The sequence below is a fragment of the Carassius carassius genome, chromosome 33 (genome assembly GCF_963082965.1).
Source record: "Carassius carassius chromosome 33, fCarCar2.1, whole genome shotgun sequence".
Taxonomy (NCBI): Eukaryota; Metazoa; Chordata; class Actinopteri; order Cypriniformes; family Cyprinidae; genus Carassius; species Carassius carassius.
Window position 1 is genome coordinate 14783115 of NC_081787.1, and position 12056 is coordinate 14795170.

At 40.0% G+C, this 12056-nt stretch overlaps 1 protein-coding gene across 1 annotated transcript in view; it reads right to left on the bottom strand.

The window, feature by feature from the left end:
• LOC132114131 (A disintegrin and metalloproteinase with thrombospondin motifs 2-like) overlaps positions 1-12056 on the bottom strand; it is a 160700-nt gene that overhangs the window by 12654 nt on the left and 135990 nt on the right. The window contains exons 6-18 of the mRNA XM_059522258.1: positions 11220-11376; positions 10847-10952; positions 9374-9517; positions 9158-9290; positions 8170-8199; positions 6022-6135; positions 5779-5924; positions 5425-5600; positions 4998-5131; positions 4802-4922; positions 4392-4472; positions 4135-4298; positions 3878-4043 (exon numbers count right to left, since the gene is read on the bottom strand). Of these exons, the coding sequence (XP_059378241.1) occupies positions 3878-4043; positions 4135-4298; positions 4392-4472; positions 4802-4922; positions 4998-5131; positions 5425-5600; positions 5779-5924; positions 6022-6135; positions 8170-8199; positions 9158-9290; positions 9374-9517; positions 10847-10952; positions 11220-11376 (1672 nt within the window). The remainder of the gene's footprint in view (positions 1-3877; positions 4044-4134; positions 4299-4391; positions 4473-4801; positions 4923-4997; positions 5132-5424; positions 5601-5778; positions 5925-6021; positions 6136-8169; positions 8200-9157; positions 9291-9373; positions 9518-10846; positions 10953-11219; positions 11377-12056) is intronic.

Genomic DNA, 12056 nt, shown 5'->3' on the forward strand with positions numbered 1-12056 from the left:
TGTGCAAAACGCGCACGATTCTCTCATCTACACAGAAGCAGCAGTTATAATTTTTGCAAATCATACATTATTACGATAGATAGATAGATAGATAGATAGATAGATAGATAGATAGATAGATAGATAGATAGATAGATTTTTATATTTTTTTTTAATTTAACCGAAGTTATTTTGGGTGGGTTTCTCCATCCCCAACGTCCCTGACGAGAGCGTTGCTCTCCTTGGCTGTGAACCGCTCCTGGCGCGCGTCTGGCAAATCCGCCGTTATAATAGGAATCCGCTTTAGAACAAGCGCGCCTGCTCTTAAAGGGAATGTGAGATGATGCTCAGATTGGTTTATTTCACGTAACGCCCAAACCACACCTATGTATAATGAAGCTACTTCAGACCAACCCATTTTAGATTTGCGCCTGGCGCAAGAGCCGTTTATCCCGCCGGGAAAATAGCAACAGCGCCGAGACCCGCCCAAAAAGTTACTTGCGCTTTGACACTTGCCTTTCAGATCGTTAAAATAGGGCCCGCTATGTCGAAGGAAGAGGCTCGATATTTGTGTGTTATACTTAGCAGCGGTCTGTTATCAAGAAATAAAATAGTGTGTGCGTAAAAAGAATTTGTCCACACGCCGCTCAAAAAATACAAAATAAAAAAAAATTCCTGAGCGCAAGTCCACCGTCTAGGCAGGCTTTTTGTGTTAAATTATATTTCCTGTTGCTGCGCAGGCTCTTTTATTGTATATGACAGCTTATGTCCCGATGACCGGTTTTGCATTACGATTAAAAGCAGTATCAATAAAGTAAAAAATTGTGATCAGGTTAATCATTTGTGAATGTGTCTCCTAAATCAGAATTTGAAAACCAGACACATTTAACATTTGCATCCAACAAAAATCATTCAACAAGTGTATTTTGTCAGGTAATTATGACATTTAACCAATGTTTGAGATATGTGAAACACTTTTTTTACTGAAATGTTTATCAGTAATAATGTGTTATTTAAAAAAAAACACTAAAAAATTTTGACTAAAACTAGACTAAAATTAAAAGACTTTTAGTCGACTAAGATACCTTGAGTTTTCTTTTGACTAAAACTAGACTAAAATGACGAGACTTTTAGTCAACTAAAACTTGACTGACAAAAAAAGATATGTGAATGACTAAATATGACTAAAACTAGCAAGGACATTTGGCACAAGACTAAGACTAAATTAAAAATAGGTGACGAAATTAACACTAGTTCAGCGACTCTTCGTCCAGTTGACACTGAGACCGAGTTTCTCGAGGTGATCGAGTAAAACGGCCCTGTGCTCCACGAGCTCCGCTCGTGATTGAGCCAGAATCAGCCAGTCATCCAAATAGTTCAGCACTCGCATGCCTCTGAGTCTGAGAGGAGCGAGCGCTGCGTCCATGCACCTCGTAAACATACGAGGAGCTACGGACAAGCCGAACGGCAGGACTGTAAACTGGTATGCCTGGCCCTCGAAGGCGAATCTCAAATATCGCCTGTGACTTGACGCCATCTGTATTTGAAAATACGTGTCCTTCAGATCTATTGACATGAACCAGTCTCCTCTGCGAATATGCGCGAGGAGTTTCCTGGTCGTAAGCATTCTGAAACTGCGTTTCACCAATGCCTTGTTCAGCTGTCTAAGATCCAGTATGGGTCTGAGACCCCCGTCTTTCTTGGGCACGTACGTGCACGGGTTTCGTTTTAACAGAAACCACGCGCCGTGTGTGACATAGTGTTTGTGGGCACTGAGGAGTGGGCACGTTTACTATGTGGAGCGCGTGACCGATCTGAGTCGATCTTATAGGCGCGAGCCCTGTGTGCAGGGCTGTGCTTATATGTGGAGATGGGCACTGAGCAGAAATTACACCTTTTTCGGGAAATATCTGTTTTTTTTTTTTTTTGGCACAAGCGGGCCACCATACAGGCTTGCGCATTGCAAAAGACGGTGAAACAGTCACAATCCCTGGAACTGAAACAGCGGCGCGCTTAGGTGAGAGTTCGGCCGCGGCGACTTGTACAACGGCCTAGGATGGCTTCGGGGCTCCCGGCCTCACCGTAGTCCTCTGCCGTGGTCCCCGAGGCGCGGGGCGATGGCCGGTAGAGCGAGAACGGGGTCTTGAGCTGCGTTGCTGAAGCTGTTGTGATAACGGCTTTTGTGTGCAGGCAAGCGGGCAACTGTGCAGGCTTGCGCGTTGCAGAAAACGCTGAGACAGTCACAATTCCTGGAACTGAAACAGCGGCGCGCTTGGGTGAGAGGTAGTTCCTGCTTTTAGCATCATCCAGTGTGGAGAATGCTAGTGAGACAGACGAACGAGTTCGCGCTGAATATGGAGCATTCCAAGCCTTTGCCACCTCTTCGTGAAGCTCAGGAAGAAATGAGGCGGGCTTTGAGAAGTACGCTCATCCGAGAGGAAACTACCATCCAGCCGGGAACGAGAGGGGGGGCGCTGGTGCAGACCACTCGAGGCCGAAACTCGTCGCGGCCAGCGTGAGCACTCGCCTCGGCTCCTTCTCGATGTCAGCTCGTTTGCTGGGCTTCTGAACAGAAGGTGCGAGATCCTCGGAGCTCACCCAGCCCTCACTGCCCGAAGCTAGCAGAGTGCGGCGCCTCAGCGCAGCGGAGAATGCAGGCTCAGAGAAAAGGCCAAGCGAGTCCTCAGAGTCACCATGGCAACAGCTCGCAGTGAGGGCATTCGCTGTCAGCGAGCGCGAGCGCTGCATGATCTTCACCCAGGCAGGAGACACAGATGACGTACCGGTCTCCCTCGCTGAGTGGGGCTCTGACGAGCCGCAGGAAGGCATCTTAAAAAAGACGCAAGCTCTTTTACGAGTGTGTGTCGCAGGGCGAACACACACACACGCATAAAGAACAGCTTGATATAACAGAATTGAAAGGATATGTGCGCCGGACCGCGCAGCAGGAACGGCAGTAGAAGGCGACGAAGGCCAGCAGCTTCAGAATGGCTCGTCCCGCTGAGATGCTTCTCAGACGGCGCTTGCTTCCTCCGTGATCCAGCGATGCGTGAGCTTCGCTGAAGAGATGAAAAATCAGGTGAGTCAGCCTTTCCGAGCTACTTTTATAGGGTTGGGCCACACCCGTTTTGGCGGGAAGTGGCGTGATGGGCGCGAAGCGTCCTAATTGGTCTGATATTGCATCAGCCTGCGCTCGATTGGCTGTGCACTTGCTGCAGAGCAGCCAATGAGTGAGCGAGCCGTCTCGCCTATGGCTGTGTACTGCTGCAAATGCGCTTTACAAAAATTCAAAATTAAGGATAATATTTTGCTTCAGTATTTCGTGAAAAGAGACTTTTCCCGTAGCGTCTTAGCTAAGACGCAGTACGAGAGAACTCTCGTAAGAGAACCAAATGGGGTTTTGGTTAAGTGCCTAAAATAGGGACTGTGGTTAACACATGCTCCAGATAATTTTAGTTATAAAATTAAAAAAAGATAGTTTTGTTCTACTAAAAATCACTAATGCAACGTCATTATGGCGAACAGGTAAACTCATCTACTGCTTTTAAAGACTTATTGCATTTATAACTGCTCTCGTGTAAACTACTCTAACACCAAATATAAAGTCCCCTCATTATGCCATTTCGAATATTGCATTTCATGCAGTGTGTAATGTAACTGTATGTGACTGTAAACAATCTGCAAAGTTGTAAAAGGATACATTTCAAAACACAACATCGCTGCAGTTCTCTATAAATGGTTGACAGTAACAGTTGCTAAGCTATGATTGGTCACTAATGTTTTGAAGGCAGGACTTGGCAAATGATCAATTATAGCAGAAACTGAGAGATGTAAGGGAAACTGTCTCAATCTTTATCAAACTACTTCCCAACAAAAGATTGTGGTTACAGTGTACTACCTCCTCCACATGTCTTGGAACAAGATGTCCATCTCTTCACCATCCAGGAGTATGTCACAGCATTATCAGGGACCATGTTATTCTCATTGGCTCCGTCACTTAGTCTGTCACTGTCAGTGATGTATTTGATCGACACGTTCACCTTGGCTGATTCATGCATTCGAATCTAGTAAACAATTACACAATTAAAGACAAGATCAATTAAGACAAGTTGTGTATCCACTTATGTGTGTGTTTGAGTTCCTACAGGAGATTACCATGACAACCACGTCGTTTTTCAAGGGTCCGCTGGTTTGAATGGTGTCCCTGTTGTTTTTATTTTCATACTCCCATTCCAGACCTTTTTCAATGACTGAGCGCGTCACTGGGTAGTCTCCATGTGCGTTGAGAAAGAAATCACCTGACGCTTTATTCTTAACAGCTGTTCAATGAAAAAATGGAGAAAAAGAGCTGCGAATCAAACAAGCATAGTGCTAAATGTATGAAAAAACGACAGGAAATAATCAGGCTTTACCTAAAATGTGAGTAGTTCCATTAAGTTCCTGGATTAAGAGATGTCTCGCCCCTCTGGGAACTTCAAGCACTTTAATGACACCTAAATCAAATGCAAAACATTTCCAAATCACTATTACTTCACTCCAATATTTTAAGAAACATAAACATGGTATTAAATAAAAATGAATGCAAAATGGTTTCATATAAACTGAACAGAGACTTTTTTTTTCTGACATTGCAAGTTCTAGTGTGTTACGGGATTGCTTTTGCAAACAATTTGGCCAAAAGAAGGTATCTTGGGAGGTAGTATAATTAGGCCTATATTTGGAAGAGCCATTGTGTCTGAACTGGGCCTGTTATGCCTTAAAATCCTGCCTATAACAGGTTTTGGAACCGAGCCTATACTGTATGTGTGCTCTGGAGACGTACTTTTCTTCTCTACAAAGGTGAAGTTGAACTTGTGAGTCTTGCACTTGGTTCCGTCTCCCCCGCAGACGCCGCACTTATCTTCCTGTAGACCTGATCCAACCACATTATCACAGCCCACTTTCTGAAGGGAGAGAGACACCGTCAGCAACAGGCCACTAAACACAAACATTAACAACCGGTACACACGGCTATTTACCTCACAGTCTCCGTACACACACACACTGTAGGGATCTTTGTAGGAGCAGCTTGTTCCAGGTTCCACCTGAGTTTGCATGTTGACTACAGCTCGCGTCTCTTTGGATTGACAGTACAATTTGCAGCGTTGCTTAGCTATGGAAAACAAGACAAGAGAGATACTTGAGTGATGGATTGGGATTTAGTCCATATCGATGAGAATTTAGAAGATCTTGAATTCTAAGTATTTTGATTAAGAAAATAATAAAGTAAAATAAAATAAATGTTGATCATACACCATTTCAATTTACAAAATGGTTTCAAAAATATTCCACATCTATTACATTTCTGTCCAACAGAGGATAGTTAGATAATGTTATTACACAGTTCTGCTCCAGAAGTACATCCAAGTCAATTTTTCATAAAGACCAATTTGTCGCATTACTTACGGTCAGAGTGTTCATAAGGCAGCCAGTGGTGCCAGGTATTCTGGTACTCAGACTTGTTGTCCATTTTTCTACATTGCTCGGCTCTGTAGTCATGGTACGGGTCCTCACATTCATGTGTATTACACATCTGGAACTGATAGCTTGGGCCAGAGCAAGAACGTCCACCTTTAGCTGGACTGGAGGAGGTTAAAGGAAGTGGTGGGGAAAAAATATATAAATGAAAAAATTTGACAATCCAACAGATAGATAGATAGATAGATAGATAGATAGATAGATAGATAGATAGATAGATAGATAGATAGATACAGATATATACAGATATATACAGATATATATAGATAGAGATATACAAACAGCGGATTGTCACAAGCTCGGGTGCGAAACTGTAGTCCCCTTCCACAGGTGCGAGAGCAGGCGCCAAACTCACTCCACATCCCCCAGTTTCCATCCTGTTTTATGATGTCTGGAGTTAGATGCCTGCAATGGCCTTTAAGACAGTGCTGAGCGAGGAAGAGAGCAGGGCAAACACATAAACACAGAGGAAACAAGTGAGTCTCAGCACCTCAGCATGAATCTTCATGAAAGGCTAAGTGGTACCTTGCCATCACCGCATTTAGTTCCATCAATGGGTGGACCTTTTTTGGTCTTGCAGAAGAAGGGATTGTCTGGGTGAGCACACCAAAGCTGCTTACAGGGGTCAAAGGGGCGATACTGTAAAACAGAAAAACAGAGAGATGTAAAAAATCATTCTTACACACACTACCAATGAGAGAAATCTTATGACAAGACGCAGATGGTCAGATAGTTATAATGTTAGGATCAAACTAGAAAACTGTTCATTAAACTGATGTACAAATACCACTATTAATATGTACATTTCTAATAATTGAGAAAAAAGTCCATTAAACAGACCCTTTTTAATAAATTGCAAATACATTTTTACTATAATAATAATAAATTAATTCATTACAAGTTAATATCTCTTTTCTCTCTCTCTCTCTCTCTCTCTCTCTCTCTCTCTCTCTCTCTCTCTCTCTATATATATATATATATATATATATATACAGGTCCTTTTAAAAAAATTTGCATATTGTGATAAAGTTCATTATTTTCCATAATGTAATTTAAAATAGGAATTTTGGGTTTTCATGAGCTGTATGCCAAAATCATCAGTATTAAAACAATAAAAGACCTGAAATATTTCAGTTGGTGTGCAATGAATCTAAAATATATGAAAGTTGAATTTTTATCATTACATTATGGAAAATAATGAACTTTATCACAATATGCTAATTTTTTGAGAAGGACCTATATATATATATATATATATATATATATATATATATATATATATATATATATATATATATATATATATATTTTAATAAAAAAATAAATGTTACTTAATATAAGATAAAATATAACATAATATTATAACAGTTGAGAAAACAGCATAATGGGCAGGTTGCATTTATGTAACAAAGCAATCTCATGCAGGCAAATCAAAAAAATGACGAAAACTCTTTTATTTATGATGCAGCCTGTGACCAACAACACAGTTAGACAACAGAATGCTGGGTAGTGATGGGATATGGCCTCAGTTAAGGTCAAACGTTGAGCAAAATCTCTCTTTGTTTTCTTTCCTCTGAGAGGCGTAGTAGACAATAGCAGAATCTCTGGCTGAGGCACTAATGATGACACTACATTTAGCAGGATCCTAAACCCAACAAGCATTTTAAACACATCAAGACACCAAGTGCAAAATAATGGCTCACAGTCTTCAGCAGTAGCCAGCTGGCTGCTACTGTGGTCTCAGTTTGAATATTTTGTACAGTTTGCCAAGCTAAATAGCGAATAGCTAGGCCAATAGCTAGACGATTATTTAGCACCTGTAAAGATTTTTAGATGCTTCTGAGAACTGTATGATTAAACCTGCCCCATTTAGCAATCTATTCATGGATATATTTTCTAACGAATGTAGAAAACTCTCTGAAAAGTCACCAGACTGCAATGACCTGGTTAACTTGACATTAAAGGGATGTTCAAAAGAGGTTTGAGATCCACAGTATTGAGAGAATCTGAGGCATGCTTTCAATTAATACAGATAATTATTATATCATTCAGTTTGAAAAACAGACCAAAAAATAGTTTACACTAGTGTTTTTTTCAACTGAAGTCTATGGGCAAGGCATTCCAGAGGGTTTAGAAGCAGAATTGTGCCACTCATGTTTTTGCTAAAGCATAAAAAATTATTCCATACAAAAATGTGTTACCTAAGCTGCAAAATTGCATACTGTACAGTAAATCACTCATTTAATGGTGGGACTACTGTTCTGGGTGGATGAACCCCATTATCCTTTATCCTAATGCAGTTCCTTCCTGTGTGTGGAAATTGCTATTTGTTTAAGTATTCATGTGCATATTATTGTACATAGCGTATATATGACATCAATTTGTGCATTTTTGTACACAGATTTTTTACATTTATTTTTAGAAACTGAAGTACAAGCCAAATATGATTTTAATTATTAAATTTTGATTGAACTCAAGCATCCCTTTTGATGCTTGTGAATGTCAGTTAATTCAGAAACAACCATGGGTTTAGTATCTTGCTGTGTATGTGTCTCCAAAATGACAATGAATTCAACACCAACCAATAACATGTAATGATTAACAGTAAGACCATCTGAATTGAACCAAGTTCAAATGAAAGAGGCCACATTGCGACCGAGGAGAACACCTTACCTGGGCTCCTGATTGCCCCACCTTTTGCAGCTAAGGGAATGGTTTAACAAGACAGTGAAGTACAGTCCAAGCAGTGCTGTTCAACTGGAATCTCATTTTGTGAGCAGAAATGATTCGTGAAATCATTTGTTTCCAGTTTATCAAGTGATATCAAACTCATGCCATCTGGTTTTGAATAAAACCAGCTGATGTGCTAAGGTTTTGAAGTTTTAAAACCTGGTTCTTCTCTTATTCACTAAAAGAAGTGTTCACTCAAAAATGAAAATAGTTTCATCAATCACTTTTCCTCATGTTAAACCGTATTACAAAGGTTTTTTTTTTTTTTTTTGGAACACGCACTATGTTTTAAAGGCTTTAAACTTGCAAAATTATTGCAAAAATTATAAAAAATAAACAATAGATTGCAAAAGAAAAGAACACAAAAGAAGTACTTGTTAATGAATCGGTGCTGCTGGGCTGAACATGTCAAAAAGACCTAGAGCAGTGAACGGTGACTTAAATTTCAGTCTCTATAAATTGCATTATTTCAGAAGACTTGGAATAAAGAGCTTTTATGATACTTTAATGGCGCCTTTGTGTGCTTTAAAAAGCTTGAAAGCTCCTACTTTTGTCCTCCACAGAAGAAAGAAAGTCATACAGGTTTGTAACAACATGAGAATGAGTAAAATAGTGAGAGACTGAACATTTTTGGTGCACTATTCTGTTCCATTAAGCCTTTTCCCTTTGGCATGTATAGATATCAAAATTCAATCACTTAACACAAAATACTGTGTTCCATTCATAATGCATTATTGGCATGTATAACACACATCATACTGGGTCACGGCACTCTCTGGTGAACCCAGTGACCACAAATGGTGATTGTTATGGCAAGCTGATGGTTGTCGAGGAAGAATGCTTATACATGCTCGTAGTGATTTTACAATCGCATTATAATAATGCATTACTTGAATGAAAAAACCCGTGCATCAGTAAATTCAAGACTCACCGCTGTGCACATCATGTATCCGGCCCCAAAGTCAAAGCGACACTGTTCGTGCATGGAGTAATCCATCCCGGGCAGGTGCGGAAGCTCCTCCCATTTGGGCTCGATCGGGTCGTCACGGAGACAATCATACGAACTTCAAAGGCAGAATGAGATGGTATATAATCCACAGTGGTACTCAAGATTGTCTGTGTACAGGTATGTCTGTCTAACACTCACTGCAGATAGCGGCCCAGTTCCTGCTGACTGCAGCGGGACCATTGGAAACGGTGGAAAGCAGCCTGCACCAGTGGGGCCATGATGCTCCCCATCTGCACCTCATCTCCACAACGATTCCCCTGCCCATCATGCTCCATCCCCAACCTATAGCGCATATGTATGCATATATACAAACAATTACAATTTTTGAGGACAACTTGCCCTTTATTTTTATTTTTTTTTATTTTAATTAAGTTACAAACAGACATTGTTCAGGATAGATGCCATATTTATGGAATTATGTGAATTTGAGAGTTTTGAATGAATTGGTTGTGTGAATGAATCACTTCATGAGTCACAATCATGAGTCACTTGTTTTATTCCTAAATTAATTAGTTTTTTAACAAATCTATTGAGAAAATGACTCTATTCAATCATAGTAGCTTGCATCCAAAATTGCATAATCTCTTAATAATATGAATAGTATTTTGCAACTTTAAAAAATATGTACTTTAGCATGAAAGTCTCTACCGCGCCATGACAGAAACAGGGTCTGAGTCCGAATGCAGGGAAATATCACTTTTTAATGAAAGAGAACACAAAGGCCAACACAGCAAAAACAAAACAGAAACAAATGATGGTGACAAGCCAAAACACGAGTATCAGGAACCACAGCATATACCAATGACGACTAATGCAACCAGACAGAGTGGTGTGTGAGACAAAACTATATACTCGTGAACAAATGGGGAACAGCTGTGTGAGTGAGTATGTGAACAGGTGTACAGAGTGAACCAGGTGTGTAGAGTGAATGTGTGAGTGAGTGAAGGTGACGAGTCCGGGAGAATGGAAGTGGTGCCCTCTGGTGGTGAGAGGGAGGACCACCGGGTCCGGACTCATGACAGTATGTAGTATGAATATAATTTACATGCTATATCTGTAATTGCTATGTGCCCTACCAGTGTCAGATGCATCGCTTCTGTTCACAAAACCTCTCCCATGGTCTCATGAGATAATAAAGCGTCCATTAGATGCACACTTCAGAATCTTTTCGGAAGTAGTACAACAACTGTTTTCTTTTGTTGTTGTTGTTGTTTTTTGCCCTATTATATTATCAATATTATAAATATGTACATACTACTCTTTTCACATACTGCTTTTTACTTACTATATAGTAGGTAAGTATGCAAAATCAGATCCAGCCAGTCACTTATTTACTGAATGAATCCATGTTGAATAAATTAATTGTGAGCAATTCAGTGATTCACTGATTTACTCATCACAAGACAATTATTTATCGCCATCTACTGACATTTCAGTGTAACTTCCAGAAAGAGAACATTGTTAAATCCTAACCACTAATACAGTAATTAGCGACACAAACAGTGGAAAGTCAGCTGTTCGAATGGTGCTCAACCAATCAGGACTGGAACTAACTGCTGTACAAATGAAAAAATATGTGGCATCTCTTCACATACTGTAGCAGATACTCACACATGGCCGGTTTCATGTGCCACGACAAAAGCAGACGAGAAACCGTCCTCATGGTTGAGAGTGCAGCTCCGTACAGGATGACACATGCCTGTGACAGGAGCATAACCTACCAAAACATAAGAACACCGGATTGAGTTTGTACTACTCACATCTTCATCACATATATACAATATATTTAATATTTTCACTTATTTTCCACTGGTCTGAAGCCTGAAGTCAAGGTCATTTCAAGATCATTGTGGCATGTCCGTACAGATACCCATTTTTCAAACTGAGCACATGTGTTCATGTTTGAAAGATCAACTGCTCTTGTTCGCAACATGTTTCAATCTCTGAGGGTTGATGATGCTGTGTGCTTGTGTGGTGATTTTACCCTGCATCCCTGTGGGTCCAAACTCTTGACGAGTGAGAAAGATGGCGTGATCATGGTAATCTTTATCATTAGTGTCCTTCCTCTGCTGTTCGAAAGCCCAGCGACACACATTCTCCAGACTCTGAGAAGGATTGCCCAGCTCAATGAGGCTCATGGACTGAAAGCATACATGAAAGGACATTAAACTCTTCATCTACATTACACTCTACAATCTACATTTTGATTTAGCTATTGGCATCTGATGAAGTTATGAATCAATTCCAAAAATCTAAATTAAGTTACGAGGTTAATACAGTCTACTTAAGCAATAGTTCACCATTTAACATTTTATTAATTTTTGACTGAATCTATTTTCCAATTTTGTTCTGTTGCGCCCATAAATGTATTATATGACTTTAGAGGACCTGGAATAGAGCACATGGGTGGTATGGATGACTTTTATGATGCTTTGGCATCTTTTTTGGAGCTTGAAATAATGTAAAAAAAAAAAAAAAAAAGGAACTAGTATTTCAAAGCTTTTTATTTGTGTTACGCAAAAAAATAAAAATTTAAAATGTCTTTGACATGACGTGAGGGTGAGTAACATTTAAAAAGAACCCTATGAGTACAGATGATTGTTACTGCCAGACCAACGTATGTATGCAACATTTCAAAAGTTTGGGGTCAGCAAGACTCTGCAAGAATTTCATCTCATTCATTTAATCAGAGGACAGACGCCTAAACATTTACATCCCCACAAACTTCAAAAGTTTAGCACTTTTGTTAATCAATCATCTGGTATCATTAACTTCCTTTGATGCTGAAAGTACTGATCCAATCAAAATAGTTTGTATAGTG